Source organism: Calliopsis andreniformis, chromosome 7 (assembly GCF_051401765.1).
Source record: "Calliopsis andreniformis isolate RMS-2024a chromosome 7, iyCalAndr_principal, whole genome shotgun sequence".
NCBI classification, from domain to species: domain Eukaryota; kingdom Metazoa; phylum Arthropoda; class Insecta; order Hymenoptera; family Andrenidae; genus Calliopsis; species Calliopsis andreniformis.
The window spans coordinates 13290481-13316596 of NC_135068.1; the positions used below are offsets into that span (position 1 = coordinate 13290481).

At 45.7% G+C, this 26116-nt stretch overlaps 1 protein-coding gene across 6 annotated transcripts in view; it reads right to left on the reverse strand.

Annotated features, from left to right (window-relative positions):
- The window catches only part of Hnrnp-k (Heterogeneous nuclear ribonucleoprotein K), a 45526-nt gene that overhangs the window by 16310 nt on the left and 3100 nt on the right, over positions 1-26116 (reverse strand). For 2 of the 6 annotated variants that reach the window (XM_076382452.1, XM_076382447.1), the window contains exons 2-6: positions 16376-16433; positions 12442-12491; positions 7016-7131; positions 3804-3860; positions 2220-2263 (exon numbers count right to left, since the gene is read on the reverse strand). In XM_076382452.1, the coding sequence (XP_076238567.1) occupies positions 2220-2263; positions 3804-3860; positions 7016-7126 (212 nt within the window). In that variant the 5' untranslated portion in view covers positions 7127-7131; positions 12442-12491; positions 16376-16433. Of the gene's footprint in view, positions 1-2219; positions 2264-3803; positions 3861-7015; positions 7132-12441; positions 12492-12621; positions 12689-12757; positions 12883-14129; positions 14192-16375; positions 16434-26116 lie in introns of those variants that run through there. The other 4 variants (XM_076382450.1, XM_076382449.1, XM_076382448.1 and 1 more) reach the window with 4 other exon arrangements.

Consider the following 26116-nt stretch of genomic DNA (forward strand, 5'->3'; position numbering starts at 1 on the left):
GTGAGGCTGATGCCTTCACTGAGTAAGCCTTTCACCCTTACCAACCGAGGGTTAATTCCCGTATTTTGTTCTCCTATCAGACACAGGTTGACAATCCGTGATCGCCCAACGATACACACCGCGAGGGAACAGTTTGTTAGTCGGCGACTTCTATACCGTGAAAAGCGGCCATCACCAACTAGTTTCTCCCTATTTCCCCCACTTCTAAGAAACACAGAAGCTAAAACGAAACAGAGAATCGTATTTGCTGGACGCACAGACGGTCGAAAGTCATCGCCTTGAAAAAGAAGCTGACCGATCGTGACTTTTACATGGAGTCAGGAAAAAGAAACGACTCGGTTTTAGCGGGCAAGCTGAGCGCGAAGATTTAACTTGTACAGGATCAGAGAGCCAAGTCTCTGCTACGTTGATCGCTCGCTGTACTCATTTCTCGCTGAGGATCTATCAGAACCTACGACGTAAAAAGGAAAGCTGTCCCTTTCTTTTAAGCCTGTTTAATCTAATTAATCTATCACGAACATGGGCAAGACGATACGTAGCTGCTGATTCGAGAGACGTCGGGTCTGGGTTAGATCTCTTTCGAACATCTTGTAATTCTCTGAAACAGCTATCAAGACTAATACCTTCTACATAATTAAGAAACTTGTTTTCAGTAGCCTGAATGAATATTGCATTAGGATACTCAGAGTCAGTAAAAAAGAAAGAAAGAAAAAAAAGAAAAAAAAAAAGAAACGACTCCATTCTGTGTGATGTGACGTGTGACAGCAACTGATAAAGTTAAATCTATTGACGCAGTGGACATGCGAGTTATCAGCGTTCGAGAGATAATGTCTGCCTAATAAAGTCTTCAGCTCTAACACAGACCAGACTGTCCTGCCCACAGCAATGAAAGGGTAGAACGACACTGAGACACGGGGACACAACAGGCCGGTAATGACTTTCGACTTGCGGACAGTTCGTTAATCGTTTCGGCAGGTCTCTGCCAGGAGGGTTGGTCGGGCCTTGACCAGGACGTACCTAAAAAGTAAGCGTGATATATCGACGTTAGGCGTGGAATCGGCGGTCGCCTCCTTCCACAAATTAGCATCCGTGTTAGCCACAAAATTAGAGAGACACAACGGTGTACATATCCCCGATTATAATCGTGAATGTGGTTTCTGCGTGTGTGGTGTTCGGGCGTGTCGTCCGCGCGCGAGACCATCCGAGGAGAAACAAAACATAGACAAAGAGATGAAGTAAGAAACGATGAGAGACAGAGGAAAATAGAGAGGAAAATCGACTGAGAGTGGACTTAGGGGAAAGTAGAAAGTTTCGAGGAACTTCTCGACTGCCTGTATATATCTATGCTCTCTACAGCTGAAGCTAGAAATGAAGTGTAGATGAGAGAAAATGAAAATCTGCGTGTCCTCGAGAGCCTTCTGCATCGGGAAATTCTCCAGAGATGTAACTAATATATAATGCGATAATTAGTCATCTAGTATTTGGAGCTTTAGACAGAAAACATACTATAAAAAGCGAAATAAGAAGCATTGTCAAGGATGAAAAGTCTGAGGGAATATTGCTACAGGCAAGTCTGACCTCGTGGATATTCGATCGAGTTGTGACGATAGCGAAAGCCAAGGTAGCGGGGTACGAAGGCGGTGTAGGAGGAAAAAAGGAATGTGATCTCTGGCCTAGGGAGAGTAGGTCCACAGAGAGCGAGAGAGGACGTATAGACGCGGTGACAGGTGCAGTCACGAACGAACACAATTCACGATATCGTGCTTATTTGTTTCGCTAGAAAGCTCGCGCGCACGGTGATCGAGGACACGTACAGGGTTGAAGGAGTCTGGTGAGAGACGAACGCACAGACAAAGGCGATTAAGACAAGACAAGTAGAGACAGGTAGAAAAGTGAACGTGACAGAGAAACAGTATAGAGAGAGTATAGAGAATATAGAGGTAAAGATAAGTGGAAAAAGATAGAAAGACAGAGACAGATAGACAGACAGACAGACAGACAGACAAACAGACAGGTAGTGAGACAGAGAAAGATACAGATAAAGATAGAGACAAAGATAAAGATAAAGAGAAATAGAAGAAGTAAAGTAGAGAAAGAAATAGAGAAACGTTGCTGTCGTTTGATTAAACAGCACAGCGATCAGTATGTCGGCGCTTTAGGTTTCCTTGTAATTAGAGACAAAGAAAAATAAGACATTAAGTAGTGGTGTTGGTCATTACCGTTCGGGTCCGGGGCAATCGGGTACAATGATTGAGGCTTTGTACTGTCGGGCCGTGGTGGTTGGTGGTTGGTTCATTGGTGGTTGGTTGGTGGTTGTTGTCGATTGTTGGTAGGGTGGTCCATTTGCCGATCGAGTCAGGGTCCGTCGTTCCGGGCAGGGCAACGGCAGGGCAACGGCAGGGCAACACCAGGGGGGCAACGCCGGGGTTGGGGCGGGGCCAGGGCACAAACCATCAACCAAGTTAGACATCATGTCTCTCACGGTTCGTTCGATTAATTCGCAGCTTAACTCTCTAACCCCTCTCTCTCCCTCTCTCCTCTTCGCGGACTTTTTATCGAGCCCCTTCACCCCCATCGACTCTTCCAACCCTCTCCTCTTCCCCTCTTCCCCTCTTCCCCTCTTCCCCTCTTCCCCCTTTCTACCATCTTCATCTGTCGTCTTTCCTAATTGCTTTCGAGTTACGCAACCGGTTGGACAGACACTTCCAACACGTGAGCTTCGTGGACTACCGAAGCTCTGGACTACCAATATTCACGAGCCGCGGTCAAAAACTGGATAATCGTGGACTAGAGCGCAGCAGAGTCGACACTCCAAGATCTCAGTGGATCGCTGAGAGACAAGCGCGCTATTCTGGACTCACGAGAGCGAATATGTATATCAGCTTGAGCGAAACGCGACACAACTGCGCCAGCTTCGCCCAAGATCGCTACGTAACCTGCTGGTCAGACGATCTGGCAACGAAACCACGATCACCGATTCGATCTTCGCCCATTTTGCTACTTCGCGACTGCTCGCAAACGAGTCTCACGACTGACAGACCTACTTCCATGGTGTTCTCCTTTCATCATTTGGTTCGTGCAGGGTGAGTCTCGTCGGCGTCTCAAGGTCGGTCAAAAAATCACCGAGGAAAACTACTGGCGTTGCGCAATCTAGGCGAGCGGGAAACTCGTCGATGCAACGCCTGTTACACGCTCGCATAATCGCAGGCTCGTAAGTCAAAAGTCTAATTTCTGATCCAAATACAGCCAATCGTTTAACTAGAAGCGTGTAACAGACTTCGCTCTTAATGCTCCACTCAGAAGACAGTTGTATGTGAGTTGTGTACTTATGGGAGACGAATGAAACTTCCCAATTCAAGAACCAAATGTGTGATGCCTGCATTTCGTGGTACGTGTGTGAAGTATTTTGCTGTAGGACTATGTGTTTCATAGGTTTGCAGGACTTTTGATAGGCTGCTAATTTCTATCATGTCTAGTTCTCTATTAACTTAGTCAAACGAAGCTGCACTCGCGAATTCGATTCCACACACGTTCCAGAAATACGCGCATCAGAAGTTTCCTGAAATTCCAGGTAACAGAGCACCATCGATCGACAAGATTAAATTGAAGTACGAAAGTCGAAACTGACTGGTTCGCCTCTAAACTTCGCAAGAAACTTTAGCACGAGAATGGAGTAAAAATAAATCTTCCAAATCTCTGGTAAATAATTGGTTGGCTAAGTATTTGCAACGAGTCCACGTTTGTCGCATAGAGCACGAGACGATGGTAAAGTATTCGACGAACGAAACAAGCAAAACGCTTACCTGACTCCTTAGTTTGGTGATATTCTGGCCACCCTTGCCGATTATTGAACCAGCTACCTGCAACACAAAGTAACGTTTCACGTTTTAGATGCAAGTAGTATAGCTTTCAGGACTTTCTTTGTCAATTTCCGAAACCATAATGATAATTTCAAACCAACTACGGACTTACATATTCACTTTGTTGGGGCTCCCTTTTAACGTACATTTCGCAACAAAATTAAAAGATCACTAACTAAGGACTATAAATTTATCCACCTTTGAGCTGCTGTAACATTGTTAAAAAAAATCGCAGGAAGATGAGCCTGGTCTCATTTTAAAGGGCCAAGCCTCTACTTTAACATCCCTGAGTTGAATCTGTTCGAAAAAAATTCTCCACTCCACGACACACCAAGAAAGGCAGAGCAGTGTTTCGAGAAATGTTCGCCAACTTCAGAGGACTCCCAAGCACCCAACAAATTTTTTTCGCTGTATTTCTAGGGGGGATATTGAAGTCTGAACCCTCCCCTGTCGAATGAGACCTCAGCGAGTCGTCTGCGATTTTTTTTCGCCGAGATATCGAGGTTTGAATGAAAAGTGAGCACACAGCCTCAGAACCAGGCAGAGCACCAGAGCCCAAAAAACTAGTCAATCTTTGAACTGCTGCATCTCCGGCAAAAAAAATCGCAGCGAGTTCAGCCTGGTCTCATCCTAAAGGGTAAAGCCTCTACTTTAACATCCCTGAGTTGAACTTGGTCGAAAAAAATTCTTCACTCCACGACTCACCGAGAAAGAGAAGGCTGTTTCTCCGCGAATGTTTTCCAACTTTAGCCGACTCTCAGTCACTTGATGAATTTTTTTCTTGGCATTTCTAGGGGGGATATTGAAGTCTGAACCCTCCCCTGACGAATGAGACCACGGCGAGAGCTCTGCGATTTTTTTTCACCGAGATATCGAGGTCTGAATGAAAAGTGAGCCTCCAGCGTCTGAATCACGTAGTGATCCAGAGCCAGAAAAAGTAGTCGATTTTTGAGCTGCTGTCACTAAGTTAAAAAAAATCGCAGCGAGGTCAGCCTAGTCTGATTCTAAAGGGTAAAGCCTCTACTTTAACACCCCTGAGTGGAACTTGGTTGAAAAAAATTCTCTACTCCACGACAAGCCGAGAAAGAGAGGGCTGTTTCTCCGCGAATGTTTTCCAACTTTAGCCGAGTCTCAGGCACTCGATGAATTTTTTTCGCGATCTTTTTTGATGGGGTATTGAAGCTGCATCCCTTCCCTGTCGAATGAGACCACGGCGAGTGGACTGCGATTTTTTTTCGCCGAGATATCAAAGTCTGAATGAAAAGTGAGCCTGCAGCCGCTGAATCACGCAGTGATCCAGACTCCGAAAAAGTAATCAATCTTTGAACCGCTCTATCTCCGTCAAAAAAAATCGCAGCGAGGTCAGCCTGGTCTCATTCTGAAGGGTAAAGCCTCTACCTTAACATCCCTCGGTTGAACTTGGTCGAAAAAAATCCTTTATCTATCCACCTGCCGAAGGAGAAAGGTTGATTTTTTTATCGAATGTTTCCCAACTTCAGACGACTCTCAGGAATTTAATAAATTTTTTTCGACGCTGATTTTGCACTAGGTTTCAAAGTGGAAGCCTCCTCTTTTCAACAAGACCTTAAAAATTGATCTGCGATTTTTTTTCGCCGAGTTATCGCAGTCTGAATGCAAAGTGTTCTTTGAGTATAAGTTTAGTCAGTGTACCTCGCGTACCACTTCATTCAAAGTGAGGTAACTCAGCCAAAAAAAATCGCAGATCAATTTTTGAAGTCTTGTTGGAAAGGGGAGGCTTCCGCCGTGAAACCAAGTGCAAAATTAGTCTCGAAAAAAATTTATTAAGTTCCGTGGAGACGTCTAAACTTGAAAGATATTCGGGAGAAAAACCAGCTTCTCTTTCTTGCCTTTCATCCGAATACAAAAGAGCCTCCGAGAAAATTCGACTCAGGGGCTAAAAATGTAGAGGCTTGGCCCTTTAAAATGGGTCTTGGTACACTGCTGTACGATTTTTTTTCACAAAGTTACAACAGCTCAAAGATCGACAATTTTTCTCTTTAAGATTGGTGATCTTTACTTCGTTCTTTTCATAGTGAAAGTTATCTCCGCAGCTTCCAGAGATGCTTTAAAAGCGAAGAGAAAGCAGAGTTTGAGTTCCCCTGAAAAAAGACGCTTTGTACTTAAAATAAACGAGCAAATACGCCATGAAATGTGAGCCTCGTTGTATAACCCAACGAGCAATTCATCTCGATTATTTCATTTCAATTTCTCTTGTTCTCCTGTCTCCCAGGAGAAACGGGGGGCGGAGGATCTTACTAGAGAGAAACGTGGCGGAAGGTCGATCGATTCTCCAACGAGCACCGAGGCAACTGCGTTTCAGCGATTAGCGAGTAGCGATAAGTTACGCGAACTGTTGCAATCCGACGCAACAGTCGCCACTACGATAATTACATTCTCCGTTGTCGTAGCAAGTGAATGAGTTCACTCTTGAAAGGAACGATCCTTCGCCCATTTCCAATACGATCGACCCTGACATCAAGAACCATTCTCGCGGGGATCTCGATTGCGTATCGTTCAATAAAACAACCTAACGTAACAGCGATCGGTATTGTGTACGATCGGTGATGCGCGACTGGTTCGATCCCCATCGAGATTGATGGAGGTAAATCCGATTGGCCATCGAGATCGCAACTGCAGTCAAGAGAAAAAGAATGCAGCTCGAAGCATAATCCTTTGTTCCCCGAGGATTCGTGATTCGTCTTTAGTCTGAAATGTTATCTGGCGTTCCCGCTGTCTCGGTGGAAAGTACAAAGAAAAATTTAGCAATTCCTAGTTTCCTTGACGAAAGAAAGTCGAAGAATCCGATAACGGTTCGTCGAGCGTAGCGACAATGGCCGGAAGAGAACGTGCCAGCAGGAGGTTTCGCTTATGGCAGTCAGCTTTTACTGCAACAACTGGCTGACGGTGAAAAAGCGAGTGGAAAACAGCCAATAGCTCGTGGGAAAATGGGGACTTTGCCTGGCGAAGAAAACCGGTGACTGAGAAGATTTTATTACGCGGTTCTCCATTTGGAAACTTAACAGGGTGAAACTCACTATTGCAGGAAAGTTTGTCTTCTTCGTAAGAAATTCAATCTACAAGTCGCTAATTTCTCCTCGCTCTTTCAACCTATTTTATAATGACTGGAAGCTTACCTTGCTGGGGATTAAAAGTCGAAGTTCATCGTCACCCTGTCTGTAACGCTTGTGAGGACTCGTTGGTCCTCCTGAACCTGTCATTGCGCCTGCATCAGCTTCTCTCTTCATTATTCCTGCAACAAAAGCATTCATTGTTAATTACACCTCAGGGCTAAGAAATCTGAGGCAATTTGCCACAAACGGGTGTCGAGTTCAATTCTTTCATCCATGTTTCATACACTACAACCCGATTTCACGGACAATGAGTCAAGTGTTCCTACAGCAAACAGTTACTCGAGCGCTAAACGAGTTTGTAGGTTTATATTACGAATTGCAGCGCACGTTGTCATTTCCGGACGCCATACGTGGATAGAAACCCAAGAGGAATTTCTCTACAGAATACTTCTTTCGCAAAAATGTGTATTTAAGGTCGGCGGAGGACTCATTTTTTAAATCTTTTAGCTGGCATATTTTATTCTGACCTCGATTAAACGGAAACGGTCCTAACTCGAAGGAAGTAGCGACATTTCTTTCACGCGCGTAGAATCTTCGAAACGCGCGAACCGTGGCGAAGATTCATGGCGCAATTAGGGTCTCGAAATGGCTTCCATCTAACCACAGCAAGACGGTAACCCAGAAAAATAGGCCAACTCCCGCAGTCCCGTATCGAGACTTCGAAAGTCTAGATCCAGAGATTTGCAGAGCACAGATATGAATTAATTCCACGGTGCTCAGGCAGCTCGTGTATTCTAATGTTGCTGCAAACTGGAAACTCTCAATAAAAGCTTACGCAAGAACTTATTCCGCAATAAAACTCGCAGCGAAGTCGTAAAGTCGAAGTCTTAAACGACGGAGCAGTATGCTCAAAACACGATAAGATTGCAGAGTAGCGCAGCGACCTCCAGGAAACGAAAGAACAAAAGTTATGGTAAAACTGGAAGTACTGTAAAAGCCATACCTCCAGAAGCCTCTATTTTGTGGTTGAAGTTCAGAGGGAAGACTAGAAGAAATCTCGACAGCAGTACAGCGAAGACACTTGTTCTCAGTCGTGTAATTAGAATTCTTCTATCCACAAATGGCACGCGCAGAAAATTCTGAACTGGTGTTCTCAGTTCGAAAACGAAGCAGAACGTGACGTGGCGACGATCGTTCGTGAAGCTATAACGCGATAATACGCGTTTAGCGTAGAAATCGGGGCCACACGACGAGCATATCAAGTCGGGAACCAACAATGGAGAACATGAAGGTTCAGCCCGCCTATAACGCACCTACGTCGAATGTTAATTGCTGCTCGGCTAATCAAACATTTGCCTCTAATTATATGACGAATACCTTTTAAACGGCGCTATTAACCTGCTCTGTGGCTCACGAGAGAAGATGGAGCAATATATTTACAAGGCAATATGATATACGCGATTCTGTTGGAAAGTTTCAGATATTACATTCAGTCACCCTGATAATCAAAGAACGATCAGAGGATTCCTCGAATACTGTTCTTTCTACTAAAAAGGAGTCACTGTCGTCAACTAGAAGCAAAATCTGCTTCGGTGTCGTGATTGTCGAATCGATAACGACCGAGACGGCTGGTAATCGAAAGGACGAAGAAGCGGCTAGAAAAAGAAACAAGGAGACGAGGCAAATCGATAGTGGAGCGGTCGGCACGCGACGTTAATAATTTAGTATGGCGATTCGGAAGAGAAGGGCGACCTCTGCGATTCGTCGTTTCGATTTCATTGCGGTTGGCGAAAAAGGCTGCGAGAAAAACGTCCAGGGAGACGTTCCAAACACGGCTGTGTTTGTTCGCGGCTCGTTAAAGAATCACGAGGCACGAACAGCCGTCACGAAGACCGAAGAAAAATATCTAGTCGCGATTCGCTAACGATAGCATCGCTGAACCTGGAGAAAAGTTTCCCAACTTTCGAGGAAATCAGCCAGAACCTTGGGGAACACGTTCACTTATGGCAACAACTCAGATCTTGCAAGGCAATTTTAGATATTTTCTCTGCAACAATGTGCACGTCATTACTCCGTTTCGATTAACTATCAATTTTTCCCACCACTCTGCTGACAATCAGTTATTTTTTACAATCACCGTCATGCTCTCAACAAACGCACAGGGTGCGTGACTAGACCATGTCGTGACACCAGCTCGGAAAGACCTCCAACGTTTCCTGGCTGTCCCGCCATTACTAGGGGGCGAAACTGGGGTGAAGAGTCGATCGTTGTGTTCGCGAGGGAAAGCAAACGATAACATAATGGGGCGGGGATTATTTTTCACCTAAGTGCGTTAATCCTCTACCCAAACTTTGCTTCCTCACAGAGCAAACTTATTAGCTAGCAATTAGGAACTAAGTACAGTAGAAAGTGAACGACTCTGAAAATTCCATTTCTCGAAAAAAAAAAGGAAGTAGAACTGAATTCGCTTGGTGATACATTCCTCCATTACGTACTGCTATTCGCGAGCTCTAGCCTGGGGGAGGGTTGGGGAGCGAAAGAGGGAGGGAAGAGCAGAGGGTGGAAAGGGGCGCCGCAGAGTCTGCGATGCAAGTAGCGTGAGGCGCCAAAGAGTCCACTAACGGCAACAGTGCATCGACTAAACCACTCCATAAGCAGTCCACACGCCACTCCAAGGGTCGCTGGCTCGCGATATACGTCGGCGAATGGAGGCCAACCAAGGGAAAATGAGCGGGGAGACCACAATTAGGGCTAGTGGCCAGCTTCGACTCGATGAACTTGAGGCGGCAATTTCAACTTGAACATTCGACGCACGTGCGAACGGACCCCAATGCTTTCAACCATGACTGGAATACGTATTTATGCAGCTCGACTAACTGTGACGCAACTTTGGACCCTGAACGATGGCTTGTAAAAGAATATTCGATATTATGCTCAACCTTATTTTGCTCCATCTGCTCTTTTCCTTTCCCTGAAACGCAGCACGTGCAGCTACCAGATATTACACAGTTACCTCGATACTGATCCACAACTCGGGTGCTTCCTCGCAATCTTGACCAAAAATGCGATCGATTCTTGATAACTTCGAAGCATGATGCGTGCCAGTGACACATGTCTAGAGGCTTTGAACTTGAGCATGACAAGGCCTACAAGAAATTCGTCAGAATGAACGAATATTGCTTTATAGACTACTACTCTGTTGTCAGAGACAGACCTGACTGACCCGAGCAGAGAGGTTTTGTGTTTTTCTTGAAAGACGTGGAACAAAGTTGGGCGTATCGAGAGAAATAATGTCACTAGACTGTTCCAATTTTCGCGGAAGTTCGATGAAAGAGAATCGCAAGGAGAATCTGCGGAACGCGCGATACGAGGACCGCCTGTTGTCGCGATAATTGTGCCTCCGTAGTTATACAACCCAAATAATTATTCCAACGCGGCACAGCAAGCGGATATCCGAGATAATTGCGGCAAGCGTGACAATGATACCGTTCTCGAAATTGCACGCCCCTGACGAAATATGAGGCTCGTGTGTTGGGATTCTGTTCGAGATCCTGGGTCAAATGCCATATCTCAAATAGCAAGCTAAATGCCTGCACTAGGGCTGGTGGCGAAGGGAAGAAAAATGGGCCAGGAGACCCTACGAATTTTAAGAGACACGAAAAGAGACGAATGTGACCTAGAAGTGACCCAAGGCTGACCCAAGGCTGACCCAGGGTTCGACGTGCTAACTGAATGAAATCGGTCGTCTAAATAAAGCTAACTATTTATCGTTCGCTATCCTTTCGTGTATCCCAGGCTTTCCAGGACACTGAGGAGTCCACGCCTAACTGGGAATCGTACTTTCCAAGCAAACAAGACAGTTATGTCAACAAAGGATACGTGAACACATTATGCTTGTTAAACGCGTCACGATGATCATACGGCAGAGTGATAAAAGGAAAACCGGTTACTGATACGGCGAAGATAATGCAACGCGTCGAATCGACTCACAGACCTGGGAAACACGAAACAACGAGGAAATGCCTGCTCGAGAAATACTCCCTTTTCCCAGAATCGAATAATTTCAGTTTGAATTTTGATTGCAGCTATCGCTTAAAATGTCGCTCATGAAGCTACGCAAACAAATTTATCGTATCTGGAATCGTATGGGTACAAGGACAGGACAAGTAAATAATTGCATAGTCTACTATCTCTCGGCTCGCGAAGATACGTAAAAAACGAACAATCGATGCTTCGAGCAAGAAGCTCCGCGGCGCTAATGTTATCCAATTAACTAAATGTTCAACTCTTAACTCCTGATTATGCTTACCGAGCAACAAGTCCTTTCAAAGTCCCGCTTCTTTGCGCGGGCAGTTGCCAAAACGATCGCGAAGATCGATCGATCCTCGGTCACGTGCTCTCTGCATCTGACGGTTCAATTATTTCCACGAGACGAGTATCTAACGAGTCCTCGTGTCAGCGCCTGTCTACTGGACCGTCGGCCAAGCTTAAAATTAGATTCTACGAAACGAACAAGCCGGAAGAACGGCCACAGCCTGCGTGAAATTTATTTAGAATGATCGCCGCGCAGCTGAATCGAGCGGTAGATTCGCGGTAGATTCGCGGTAGAATCGCGGTAGATTCGCGGTTGATTCGGAGGGAAAAGTCGTGAATGGAATTCAACTTTCGCGAAGGTAAATTCTTCCTGGGTACCAAATAGAGAATCTGTAGAACGCGAAAGCATGAAAGAAAGCGGTATCGTTCCTTGACCCTGCTACGAAAACTCTCGGGAGGTTGGTGCGCGAGACGCCAAGGGTCTTTTATCCGTACGCTAACCCTTCCTCCCTCTCCGAGGCTCTGGCATTCCAAGCTTAGACTTAGATACTCGAGTAATGCGCAAACAGGTCGAAGAAGGATGGAGCAATAGCACAAGTCTGCCCTTGCCTGCCGACGAGTAACCTCCTGTTACACCAGTCTGACCACTCGCCTCCCTTTGCCCTCCGTATCCTTATTCCCTTCCTCGAGGCGAAGGTTTATTTCGCGGCGAAGGCTTTCGCTTCGACCAGGCTTGCAACGCGTACACAGCGTAATCAACGACAAAATTCATTCATTCTCTATCTTAACAATAGCGCTCGTTCGAATAGAACTATCGAATCCAACTCTTCTTGCAAATTCATTTTCATTTAGAACAGTCGGAGATCTTTGGGATTTCCTATCCTAAGCTACTGGCCTTGTAAATAAAATCAGCTCTGAGCAATGTGGAAATATTAGAATACGCTGTATACGTAGCTCGCTTTCAGCTTGAAGAGAGAGAAAGAAATTATTTATGTTTTACTCGAAGCATAGTTACACGGTTGTTTGCTCAAGCAGAAATGATTCTTAGGAACGACTTCGAAAAGTGTCACCCGTTCTCGAGCATTCTCGCCGAGTGAATTCCTCGGGCTCGCGACTTGCATACAGAATCGAGCGCGGTTGCATTCTTGTCGTGTCAACGCGAAACTGTTACTCACCGATAATGGTATTCGCTGCTGCAGCCTCCTGGATGGATCGGCGGTGAACCCTGCACAGAGAAAATAAGCGTCCTTTTAATCCTGGTCGACGGTGCACTGGTAGCCTAACTCAGAAATAATATTTATTTATGCTCCCATCTTCACTGCTCCGAATGAAAGCACAATCACAGAAGCACATACACAAGGCTCTAACCCGATGATCACGATTAAAAATCAAGGTCGCTGCGCTCGTTTCCTCGCACAATCGTCGATTAATCCTGTCTTCTCTAGGGGTGAAAATTTCGCGAAGTCGTACCTCCAATATCCTCCGGCTTACCGCTTACGTGAGAGACGCGTATCCTGCTCGATCGGGACTCCAGAGGCAGGGGCGCGAGGAAGGAACCGATAGGAGCAAGAAGCAACACTGCACAGAGAAGACGAGAAACTTTGCCAAGTGGTAGGCTCGCTCGCTTCTTCCAGCGTGCAGCCGGGGTCTCTCCTCTGTCCCTGCCCCGCTCCTTCTACCTCTTCTTTCGTCGCGAAGAGGGAGAGATCGCGAGGAGGGAACGCGAGGAGGGGGCCCCCAGCGCGGAGGGATGAAAGAGCGGGGATCGAGAGGAGGAGGAAAACGCACATGTGTGCACGTAAGTATACTCAGCCGCGAGCTGCAACGTGAACGAATAATCCGGATGCATCCAGGCTAGGAGGGAGGGAGAGAAGTCAATGAACGACTTCTCCGCAATCGCCACGCGGCGAGAGAATTTCACGGTTGCGGGCTCCTCTCGTTCTACCGCTGTTGCCTATTCCAGAGAGCTTTCGATCCATCACTCGCCACGCGATTAGATAAACGAGGCCCCTGCCCTTGTTTTTTATCTTCTCAGAGGACCGACCTGCGCGCATTTCAGTACTCTCAACTGCATCGTCAAACTCCAAAACCGCAAATCGAGTGAACTCGCTTCGAGCAGGCTCGAATCGGCATTCCATTCAAGTTTATCGCAGACGAGTCGTGTGTTGTAACAGCGGCTCCGAAAATACGCTTCGCCCACTCGGCAGGAAAACATTCACGCCGGCCGGCTGCCCAACCGAGTCGCCGACTCGCGAGTTCAAAAATCATCTGACCGCGTTTGGGATCGACGAATAGTTAGACACTTGTCACTCTCTGGAGAAAAGCAACCGGGGAAGCAGGTAGCGGTAACGTGTTGCAGAAAAATCGATCAGAGTCAAAGATAAGATCGCGAAGAGTTGCGGTGCGGCTACGTGTGCCAGTACGCGCAAACCGAGAAGAAATGCGCGAGAATATTGGATAGCTCGTGAAACTACCCAGCTGCGGTGATGCGGTGACAATCGGGCTGGGGGAAGAAAAATGCACCCCGTATCGGTGTCGCCTTGTGCAGTCGCGAAATTCGCAAGTCAATGCTCAGAGAGGAGAAACGCGCCACCCTGCTTCCTATCTAACAACAGAGGCTTCGATAAACTCTGTAATCCTATCCATTGCTCCCTAAGACAGAATCCAGAATATCAATTAATCTCGGCCTAAACAAGTTAAACACGCTGATCGATACTGGCGAGAGAAACAGAAAATCCGTCTAGACAGAGCTCGCTGAAGGGTTCGGAATACAGGCTCGCAGAGGCCAGCAACCAGCAAGAAATAGGAAAAGGTGAAAGAAGAGAGGTGGGAAATGGAATGGGGAGGCTGTTCAGGAACGTACCTTCTCCACCGCGACTCGTCCTCCGGATGATGGAGGACCGTGGTTGCTGATGCTGTTTTAGCCTGAACGATGACCTCGTGCACAAAGGTTGGTGCACGTTCACAAGTTCACAGAGTGTCGCACGCGTAACGGTTCGCACGATGCGTGACATGCGTGTCGCGCGTATGACGTGGCGTGTGTGCGGAAGTATATTGATCAGCTGATGGTCGGGTGGATACTGGACTGCTTCGCAGAATTCACCATATTGTTGCGTCAGCACGCATGCGCCGAACCCTCTTCCCTTCCTTCTCCCTTTTCGCCTCTTTCAAACCCCTTCAACCCCCTTCAACCCCCTTCAACCCTCCGTGCCACGTCCCATCTCACCCAGTCCTGTGTCCTGCTATGCCGTATCCCCTTCTACCATTCTTCAATGAAAAATCTTAAGAGAGAGGGACACCCTTGGTGTGAGGCCAGGGGGCAAGCGGAAAAGAAATCTTGCGATCATCCGCTGGTCAACGACGCTAGGCGATTGTGGAAAGGGAAATGATCGCAGCAGGTTCTTATGTAATTCTGATCGTAGACTTTTTGCGCGCAGAGCCCCTCTTCGCATCTGCACTTTCCCTTTCCTTCCAAGGATTTTTAAGCATTCCAACCTTCTCACGGGTTTTCCTCGTGGGAAACATTTCCACCCCTTTCCCCTCTCTCTCTCTTTCTGTCTAATCTCTCGATACGAATTTCGAGGAAACCGATTATAATTCAATTTATAATCTAGAAAAAGCACTGACACCGTAAACGCTGTAATTTGTCTGAATGAAAATGCCGATTTCTCTTCTCTAAAACGAGACAATGTCGAAACACCGACACGACCGAATGAAACTCATTCTACCTAGCAGAGAACAGACTTTTCATGTCGTTAGCGACGCTCTCGGGTATCAGTTGAAAACTAGTTTCACTTTGTCCAAAGCGAATCACATTATGAACTTAACGCGACTGCTGCCTCAGGACTCGCTTACTTTTTCGTTCCTTATAATTATACATTTTACAAGTTCCAGAGTGAATTCTAGTTGCTCGTGCCTTGCGCATTTATCGTTCAAGTCAAAGGATCGTGTCCCCGAAATGCAAGTAAAACACGAGACCGAGAAGCAGACTCGTAAAACTGAAATAGAAAAGAGGAGCACCGCGAGTGAACGTTGCATAATTGATACACGTTCTAGGATTCACAGTCATGCACTGTGATTTGGTTTTTGATTCGCGAGAGAAGAAATGGAAACCTTTATTCCACTGTCGCGTCAAACTGGTTTACCCTGCCTCGAGTTACAGCAAATTGCATCGCGATCCATCTTATATTAATCTGTTAATTATTCTCTAATTACTCCATCGTATGAATACCTTCGAGAGGCTACAAATCGATTAATTTAGGCGCAATTAAGGATCGAGGAGAAACCGATGAGACGGCGACCCAGTGATAAATGCAAGCGACTTCGAAGAAGACAACACTCTCGCTGTTTAAAAGATGCAGCGCTTGCAAATGAACTTTCTAACCATCCCATTCATTCGCGACCACCGTGAGAATACGTTATTGCGCGTAAAGAGAAGGAACAACAAAGGGGAGGCCGTTATCTCTCGACGTGGGTCTCATTTTTCCGTTCATTCGAATGCAGGTTGCGAGAAGGCTCGAGTAACGGACACGTTATCTTTACGTGATCGGCAAACGAGCGTTTCGAAATGTGGCTTTCGCGCGGAAACACGAGAAAGAAAATACGCGAAAACGTGGAAACGCGTTGGAGGACAAAGCCTTCGTCTATGGTAATTTATAGCAACGCAGACAGTCCTTGCTTTAAAATTCAAGCAGCCTTTTTCCTGATTTACGATCGATTTGAAATTCATTTTATTTCGTGCTTTCTAAAGTAATTCAATTTCTGATCCAAAATGAAGCGAAAAGTAAAATTGAAGATAATTGAAAACCTTGATTCAGACAATAAAGATGTTAAACTGTTATCGGCGAATCGCTATAAACGAGGCAGAGTGCGCAATCTTCGAGTAATTAACAATTAAAGAGATAAGCGTCTGAGATAGTTGCAACTGGCACTCATTTGCAATCCACGAAGGACTTAGGAGACAGACTTTGGCGTGTCGTTTTCAAAGGGAAATTTCATTAGTGACTACGAAGATCATCTCTTTGGATATTCAATGTGATTTGTGTTTCAAACGAGGTGGGAGTTCTTGGAAACTGTGGAAAGCTTAAATAAAAGGATGTTCCAACTCACCTGCAGAGTTACCACCTACTTCACAAATGTGGCACCTCCTTGTTGCAAGTAAAGCTGCCTGAAACAAACAACATAATCGAAAATGAAATACCAATATTTTTCATCACAGAGATAGATGAAGAATAACAGAGTTACTAAAAATTCTGAACTTATTTCCCTTAAGTATATCACTGTATCCCCTAGTCACCTGCCAGGACTAAAAGTTCTACAGTGGCAAGCCACCCCCGCAAATTTTTTAATTTACTGCGTTACAATTTTATCGAATCTCTGCGGATCCACGCATTTAATGACAATGTCGCTGTTCTTTTTTCTAAGAAAATTCCTTGGCGCCACAACACCGCGCCTAGGCAAGTCGACAGACTGCAGTGGCGTTGGATAATGAAATAACTTAATTTCCCATCGGCAAACACATAGATCAGCGTCGAGGATAGGTGGGGGTTGAGGGGATTGCCGAGCGCGAATCTGCTGGAAAATATACGCTCGTCCACTGAACAGGGTGTTAAACCTCCGAGTACCATGTAATCCACTTTGCTAGACTGATCTGGTTCCTATTCTTTTCACATTCAGAGACACTTGCAAAGCTGACAAGAACAACAAGTTGTTAATCGGGAACTGAGAAAAACTCTATCGCTCGATTAAATGCAATCTAATAGTTTGCACAGGTTAAAACACAATTTTTGGAGGAATAAAAAGTGCAGAAAATCTACAGTTCGATCTGTTTGAAAGCCCTGACACGAAAAGGGAACTCGAGCAAGCCTGGATGAGAAAAGGAAACCTCTTGGTCGTCGTTCTCGTCTATCCAGGACACGAGCCACGAAATTAGACGAGTCGAGAAATTCGTCAGAAACAAAGAACAACCCAGAGTAGACCTATGGCAGCGCAGCGTGAAACTACGAAGGGAACAATGGATAGAGGACAACAAAGAAACCTAAAGAAAGCTGTGGAAAGTCTCGGAGAGGTTCGGAAGGAATGTCGTGCGGAAGATTGGGCTCTGGTCGCGGAGCACTCGACAGCGAACTGGCCGATGAGCCAAAGCGAGAGGACTTTGGTGCAAAACTACGGCAAACACCCTGATGGTGGTGTGTCGGTGGTGACGGTGGTGCGGAAGAGGAAAGCGTAAAAGAGCCTTACACAGGACAGACCGAGGACAGACACAGAGAATCCAAATCCAAAGTGGCAAAGGAGCAAGAGGACATCGGCGAGCGAGCAGCAAGTTCTTCCACTTGTCGGTGAGGACGATGCTGTTGGCCCGATGTCTCGACGTCCGTTTCTGGATCTCGGCGGCCTCGAACTGGTCTCTTATCCCTGGTATCGCCCAATCAAAAAACCGGCAGCAGACCGTACGCCGATTGGTCAGGTACGGCCACTATGAACACTGCAATTGGTCAATCGGCCCGAGTCACCCATGGTTACCGTTTGCATCAACAACATCTACGGTCGATATCACCACCTTGGCTACCTTTCTTCTCCCCTTTACCTTTGCTCCCTTCCCTTTCACGCACAAGCCGCGATTAGCGCCTGTAACCTCGGGCTGGAATCCTCGAGGGCAACCGCTTCTTCCTTTCCACCACCACCACCGCCACCACCGAATGCTACCATTACCACCCCCTCATTTGCGCACCCCCTCCAAGATCAACGGCCCCACTCTACGCTCTACACTTTTGACTAAGAGTTCAAGTCTAGTGTCAGGGATGGTCCAGGAGATCCAATAGGAATCCAATAGGAATCCAATAGATTCATCCCTGTTTGTCCTGTCCATGGCCAGGTTCAACGTGTCTCCTCGTGTAGATAGCCACGACGACTTTTTCAGATACTCGTCAATATGCATGCAAATATTCCATTTCAAAACTTTGTTCGCGATGCCTCGAGCAGTGCAAACATTCGAATCTTGGCCGCGAGTTCCATTTGCACAGCTCAAATTTGCCTCGGCGATTCAATTTCCAATTACGAGAAAATGAGATTCAAATTACCAGTAAATGGGATGCATAGTAATTCTATATCACGATGAAGCACGAGTTTCCTCATCCGACATTGAAAGCTACCAGGCACGACTATTTCACACGAAAGAAAGACGCGGTTAAAAACGATGGATTCGAGCACGTTTAGCATGATTCTACTAGCCTAGAACCGGCCATTTCGAGCAATGAATTTTTAAGCCGCGAATCATCTTGGGAAGGGGAATCGCGGAAGTGAACCGCGAAGGGACAACAATGCGATGGAGCGGGAAACCAGAGGCTGACGACCGAAAAAGGGTGAACGAACGGAAATTGCGAGCAACGTCTGAGAGAAAGGGAGAGCGCAGAGGGAAAGGGACCAACAGTTAGGTAGAAGAAGAAGGAGAATACCAGAAAGAGTTTTTATCGCTGCATCGACTTAAAAAAGATCTGCGATCTAATGCATCTAAATCTCTTTAGATCGGTAAGAAGCAAAGAGGTATCTCAGGCTGTCGCAAGATTCATTTCTCAACGGAAGAGTAGAATAGTCGTAAAGTTTCGACAACAGGAAGATAAACGCAAGTCCATTGTCCTCTGCAGCCCGCCGTCATCGCGAAGAGCCGGTTTCTGAAAACGAAAAAATTCGCGCTACCGCAGCCCAGCGAAGAATAGACGAAGAAGAGGCGATGCTGGCGGTTAACTGACTCTGGTCGTGGCTAGTCGAAGGAAAACCGAACGAAGAACGTTTCTCACGGCTCGAGGATCCTCCGACCGCAGAGTCAGAGGAAGATTTTAATCTACGACTCAATCTTCTCTGCGTTTGCTAGGCGATTAAAACGATATTTCAATTCTAAATAAATTCCCTGGAAACTATTTCTTTAAATTATTCACTCCTCGTATTGTCAGTTATAGAATATAATCGAGAGACAGTCGCGCGCGCGCGCAAAACTTTCTACTCCCCTTGTCCCCGCGAAATAGCACAACCATAGTTGTTAGATCGGGGGTAGAGAACATAGAACAGTTATGGTAGTAGAATGTGTTCGTGGTATCAATATTTTACGGGAGCACGTTCCTACATCGATCGCAGCTTTTCTACATAATTAATCATGCTGTCCAGCTCGCGAGTTACCTCTCCCGATCACTAGCCGAGCACCAAACGAATCTTATTGCGCTGGCAAGTTGACTAGATTTTGACTGAATATGGAAATTCCTCAAGGCTAAGAGGAGACTGTCTCGAGGAAATATAAATTCATCTCGCCTGAAACTAGTGGAAGCTACGTCGATCTTCCGATGAACCGAAGTTAATTGTCCTAATGTTACGAGTTCGAGTTTCCCTAGGTTTTACCACATAAAGTAGAGTAAAAGGAGTTTGGAAGAGATCAATATCAGGGAAAATTAAAGGAGAAATCGTAAGTCGGCGGGAGAGACGATCAAGAAAGTGCTGATCGAAAGGATGTAGGAGGGCGTTCTAGCAAAGCCCAAGTTCAATATTTAAAGGCGGATAACTCGAAGGGGATGCGCGGCGTCTAAAGGTCTTCCTAGAGGAGTGACACGCTCGAAACGAACTGCAATGGATAAATTGGATTCCCGTTTTCGATCATTTTGGAATACGATCCAATCTCTGATCGATCGGGAAACGGCAATTCCACTTTTCTGCCACAGTGCTGGTTGCGTCGATTCCCGGTTTTTTGTTTCCTTTGGCCCGAGGACGCTTCGATGCCAAGTGGATGGAATATTATTTAAAGAGGGGACAGCCGTAACGCAAGATTACCACCTTTCAAGTCTAATCCAGGTGTCGCGGTCGGCTCGAGAGTACGTGAACTCTGCCGAACATGCAACACGCTGGAAACTGTAATTACACGACGGGAAAAATGGAGAAAAAGCCAGCAGGTTCGGACACGAAGACGGGGTCGGGGGTTTGAAAACAGCACGAGCCTGCAGAACAGAATAGAGACGAAGAAATAGGGAAACGGACTGCGGGAGAAAGGGCAAGAGAAAAACGGACGAGAAAGAATGGCAAACTACTGTGGGACGTCGCATCTGTCTAAGCATATTTGATATCCACCCTCCTCCTTCGATGCCGCCACCCTCGCCACCCTCGCCGCCCCCTTCATCCCCTTCCCCTCCCCACCCATCGTAGCTCTTCTGTCACCCTCCCCTCTTCCCTCTTCCTCTATATCCACGCTATGTATCCACGGTTTTAAGTCTCTGTCACGCTGCCTCGAAATCCTCCCCGAGACAGAGTTATTACAAATACATATACCAGGCGTAATTTTAGATTAGACAAAGGCAGGGGGAGATGGACGAGTAATGTCAGGAGAGTAAAGCGTAATTGGTACGTATGGAAAATGATCCCATAGGTCGAGAATAGGGTTCTCTCTCTAGCAGGGCGCGTTGGAGAACACGCGGCAACTCGAACCATATTTTTCTCCTTGTCGCTGGTCGAGGGGATCGAAACTAAAACGAATAATTGCGTCATTCGCATCGAATCGTTTAAATAATTTCGTATTCGCAGAACGCCGGCCGATTCCATTATCGATGCCCACCTAACAATTAGGAAAGTACAAAGGCAAAGGACTGTATGGGCTCCAACTGTCGGTCAAACGTTTCCGTGACGCGATCGATCGATAGAACCCACGAGACGAGGATACTCCGTATAATAAGACCGTTTCGCGCGTTACGCGCATAATATTGCGGCCGTCTGATAACTACGATCTACGAATTACGTTATTAGGAAAAGAACTATTAACGAGCTATTCATTTTGGACAAACAAGTCCTAAAATAGGTGCTATAACATTCTGAAGAAAAATCGTGTAACAGCGAGTCCCATCATTTTCTAGGTCTTGTAAATAATGTAGGGAGTTACTCAACAGCTTTAGCCAAATGATTTATGCTCAGCAGCGACTCGCTTTTTACTGTTACAAAACGCCACGCTGAACATTCTTCCTCGATACATGTAGGTATTGCCATTTTCATCTCATTCGCATGGAGAATCGAATGCAAGCGTCCCTGACAATTTTTTGCGTAACAATTTGCCACCGCCCAGTTGTTGCACAGCTACGCGCTGAAGCCCTCCGCCATGCACTATGACAGTTTCGCGAATGCAGCTTCCCACGTCTTAAGCTTCTCTCTTCACCTATTCTCGCGTAAACAGAAACACCAGCAATTGTTTTCTTCTCGATCAATAGAGATTCAATTACCCAGATTACACAATTATCTGGGAAAGCTATTGGCATGGGATCTCCCTCTTCCTAACTCCTAACACTGTCTGATAAGTACAAGCGCAGCTTACAACTAATCAAGATTGAACCTTTTAGTGGACTTGGAGAAGCAGGTATTAGCTACAGCTGGAAGATAAAATTCAGCGTGGAATGTGGATAGAAGACTCGCGTGAAACGTAGACGAGGACGTGGGCCAAGTTTTAACAAAGACGTGCCACCCGTTAACGAGCGTCTCAATTAAAACCGATATAAGCTCGAGATGACCAAGTCGTGCGCCCACTCAACCACGCCATCAACTTCCATTCACGTCCTTCGCATCTACTCCCTGCAGAGAACGATCTGCACCGTTCTCTGCGTTCAAGTACTCGAGCACCGCGTTGAAAAAGCCCGCGTAATACGCCCAGACGTCTCCATTCCAAGCAGACCAAGCAAAAGGAGATTATGTAGGAAAGACATGAAAAGTAGAGTCGGTAGTGACGAAGGTCGTGAGAATTCGTCGATTCGATTCGATTCGATTCGATTCGATTCGATTCCGCTTGCAAGGAACCGATCGTTTGATGTAACATTAAGGCATCACTGAAATCGAACAGGCGCACGAACAGACGGAAAGGTGGTTCAATTGCGAGGACAGCAGCGAGTCGCACGCCATTCTCAATAATGCAGAAAAGGTTCTATCTTTCACGGCGAGTCACTGGCATCGTGGCCAGAGTATACCAGGGAAGGGTCGATGTTCTAGAAAAATACGTATCGAGAATATCGAGAGAACTCGAAATTTTCTCATTGGAAGAAATCCGATGAAAACCTAATCGACAGAGTTTCGAAGATATAGGTCAAGCAAGTCGGGAATCTAGCTTTTAAACTGTTCTGTGCCACTTTTTGGATCTTGCTTCGGTATCTAGTATCTCGCCACAAGTATCCTGACTTCGCAATAATTCCACCGTCCTCCAACTTCGCGTTATCGATCTGACCGCGATACAACATCCCCTCACGCCTTTTTCTATACACCTATCAGTTTTCTTCCTCGTTTCATTGCGTAGTTTTAGAAAAACACGTCGCTGTGCTCTCCTTCTCGCCTTGTTCTTGCGTAAACAGAGCACATAGAGAGCAAAGCTTCGATATTTTTTGCTACTGTCTGTGAAAAAAGGAGTCGACGCGCGTAATTATGTAGGAGCAAGCAAAAGGGCAGAAGAAATTAAAGTGGATAAGTGCACGAAGTCGTAGGTGAACGCATATGCGAATCCATGGCCTCATTCCCGTCGATCGGCTATGCTATTTAAATACAGAAATACCATAGTATATGCCTGCTCTCAAGAATATTTTCGCATTTGAAATTTCTGCACTATCCATATTCGAGTTCGAGAAAAAGGTAAAGAATTCTATTTTCGTCTTCTGCTAAATTAAGAATGATATCTGCACCATTAAAAATGAATAGAAAAATGACTATTTTGAAATTCACGACCCATAGAATTCTCTCTGTCAAAAATAAAACTATCTATCGAAACTGGGACTCCATTCACGATGAAACTAAAGTGGTCACTGTGCCAAGATCATACGTAATGACTAGAATTAACATTTCAAAAAGACTCTGGCGTGACTCGAAACCCACGAGAGGTCTATGCCAGCTCATTATGAATCAAATACATTCATTCAAATTCTTGCTGGCGTTTCAACATTTTGTCTCGTCTCGCAGCTCTTAATGTAACGACTTCAGAGAAATACTCTTCTCGCTCGGGACTAACTGTATCTGCTTAGTGTCACAGAGTTCTAGTTTCTACTTCACGCAAAAAGAGAAGAAAAAAATAGTTAAGAGGGAAAAACAGAGGGTGGCGGAAAAGATTGACGCGCAGCTGAGGACTTTAGAGAAATGCAAGTGCAATGGCGGTGCAACCTGCGAATAGAGACGCAAGCGCACACTGTCCTTTTCTTTTTCTTCGGAGCGTGCATTAAGGACGCGTGGGCAAGAACACGGTTGAAAGTGAAAGCGAAAGTTTCGTACTTGCTTAAACGAAAGGATTCGCCGGTTTGCAAGGTCGTGCAATGGCAGGTTCAAGGCCACCGAAGACGAACAAACGATTGCAACTGTCCTGCGAAACATGCTGCACCTGTGAACACGTTCCTATATTCTCCGCCTACGCTTCTCTTTATCAGCCTTTCGAAACCGACAGAGTCCCGCTATAGTCCTGCACTTGTTTCCTAGAAAACAACAAAAGCTGACTAAAGCAAAGGGCACTGGCAACTGGGGACTGAATGGAGTCTGATAGTGATAAAAAAGCTGCAACTAGGGAAACAGAACCTGGGGAAAATTTAGATTACCAAAGCAACAAATAAACTGGATTGAAAATTCATGAAACGCAAGGCACATGTTGATTATTCAACAATTGTCTCTTCAGCTCGCTCATTGATAGGGTAAACACAGTTATTAGCGATGCAAGTCTTTAATTGGAGCATGTCAACGAGGGGAGGCCACGAAAGTGTATTTACCAACTCTCCCAACTTCTTGCAACTTTTCAACAAAACTACCTTTCCCTTAATTAGCGTTAATTACAGATACAGTTTAAAGGAAAGTCAACGCTTTGAATTTGTAACTGCTCCGTCCCGGCCGAAATTTGATACCTCAAAAAATATAAAATTTTGAACAATGTTTTGCTTCAACTACTTTGTGTCTTTTTTATTCCGAGATTGGTGACTCATAAGTGCATAATAGTAAGAGATAAGATTCATGAAATTGTGAATTCCCATGCGTTATTTCAATTAGCACGACTCAACAATCCATGTAAAATTTGGTTAATTACCTCGCATTTACCTCGCATTAAGTGATGAATAGGTTTCATATGCGATTCACGCTAATGATGCGGTAGTTGAAAATGAAAAGGTAACACCATCCGTCTGGGAATGAAACATTATCCGTATGAAAGGAACTTTACGATGATTCAAAAGAAATTACAAGTGTTTCGACGTTCAACACCACTTTCCTCAACCATAAAAGTTGAAGGAAACGAAAAGCAGCGTGTGTGCGTTAATTCAAACTTGAAGCGAAGGGAGACCTTAGAAGCCCTATTATGCAAACGAGAGAAAACACGAGAGTAATTCAAAGTTTGATAAAGTACGCTAGCCCGATTATTATTATCCACTAAAGTAACAGTATCATCCAATTAAACGCACGGCGATAAACGTTTGAAAACAATAATTGTGGTGCAGTTTAATGAAGCAGGCCAGAGAAGCCGTTCTCGTAAAACGGCTGGTACGGTGTAACTTTATTGCGCTCCCCGAGAAGAAAATTAATTAATACGAGTATAATTTCCAGATAGAGAACGGAATCTCGTAAACATAAAAAAAACCTATAAAAACTAGTTCGCGTATTTGCCAATCGGGTCTGAAAATCCTGTATAATTAAAAAACCGATCGAATAAATCCTGCATCTGTTTAATCCCGTAACAGCGATCACACCGCAGAATCTTGAATTTCCTTCAAAAGTCGCGGCTGACCGAGAGCACTTGCTGTTCTCAAGTGGTCAAGGAATTCCGAGAACTCGTTGAAGCTGCGTAAGATCGAGCGACGAGCAATTTGCTAGAGAGAATGTATTAACGGAGGTTTGCAGCGTATGCAGCTCGCGTTGCGCCGTGGATGAGATTCGAGGCAGGCCTAGATCAACGCCGAGCGACACGGGCAATCGCTGCATTCCATCGTTGTAAAAGTACACGACGGCGGCGGTTCCCAAGGACTACGAGTCCGAAGGGAAGAGACGGCGAGGAGATTCAAAAAGGGAAACTCGTTAAGTAGAGGGACGCGTGAGGAACGCGATGTCGCAATTTTCTTGAGCAACGCCGTGTGCGCGCAACAGACGGCTGAATATTCAGGGGCACGACGTGCTTACTTTCTACAAAGGGCAACACCGACCATCTTTCTTCCGTCTTTCCCACACCGTCGAAAAGTTTCACCCAAACAAATTCCCATAGCTCGCCGATCCAACCAGGTATGGCTATTACGAAATTCGACTTACTGAAACACCATTACAACGTCCCGAGATTCTAACGTCAAGCATTAATCAAATTATGTAACGCGACCCTGTGTCGATCCCAACAGTCGACTGAAAAATTATTTTCCGCCGTGGAAAATCGAGGGACTTGGAGAAAACGTTTCGATCCGATTACGTGAAGAGTGTGTACAGGCTGCTCGATTAGTATCAGGAATTTTAAGAGGATTCTACGTGCAAAATGAGAAATATACATTGCAAAAACGCATGAAGTTCGAGTGAAATGTGTCTGACTAGGGACTTATTCTACTGCAGGCGGCAGACACAGTGAAATCAGTAGAATAAGTCCCTAGTTAGATATAGCAGAGTAAGTAGAATGAGTCTCGAGTCAGACATTTCCCGCCTATTCTACTGTTTTTCTCAGCAATTAATAATTCATTGTTCTGGCGTGGAACGCCCTGTATAGTCGGTGCATTTAAGTGGAATAGAGTTTTCCTTTCGAGTTGATGCGTGGTCGATGGTGTAACGAGCGGTGAGCACGTCGCGCGCAAAAATGTGTCATCGATTCGTTGACTTTTGTGGTGTTCCAGTTGAACACGTGGTTCGAGGAAA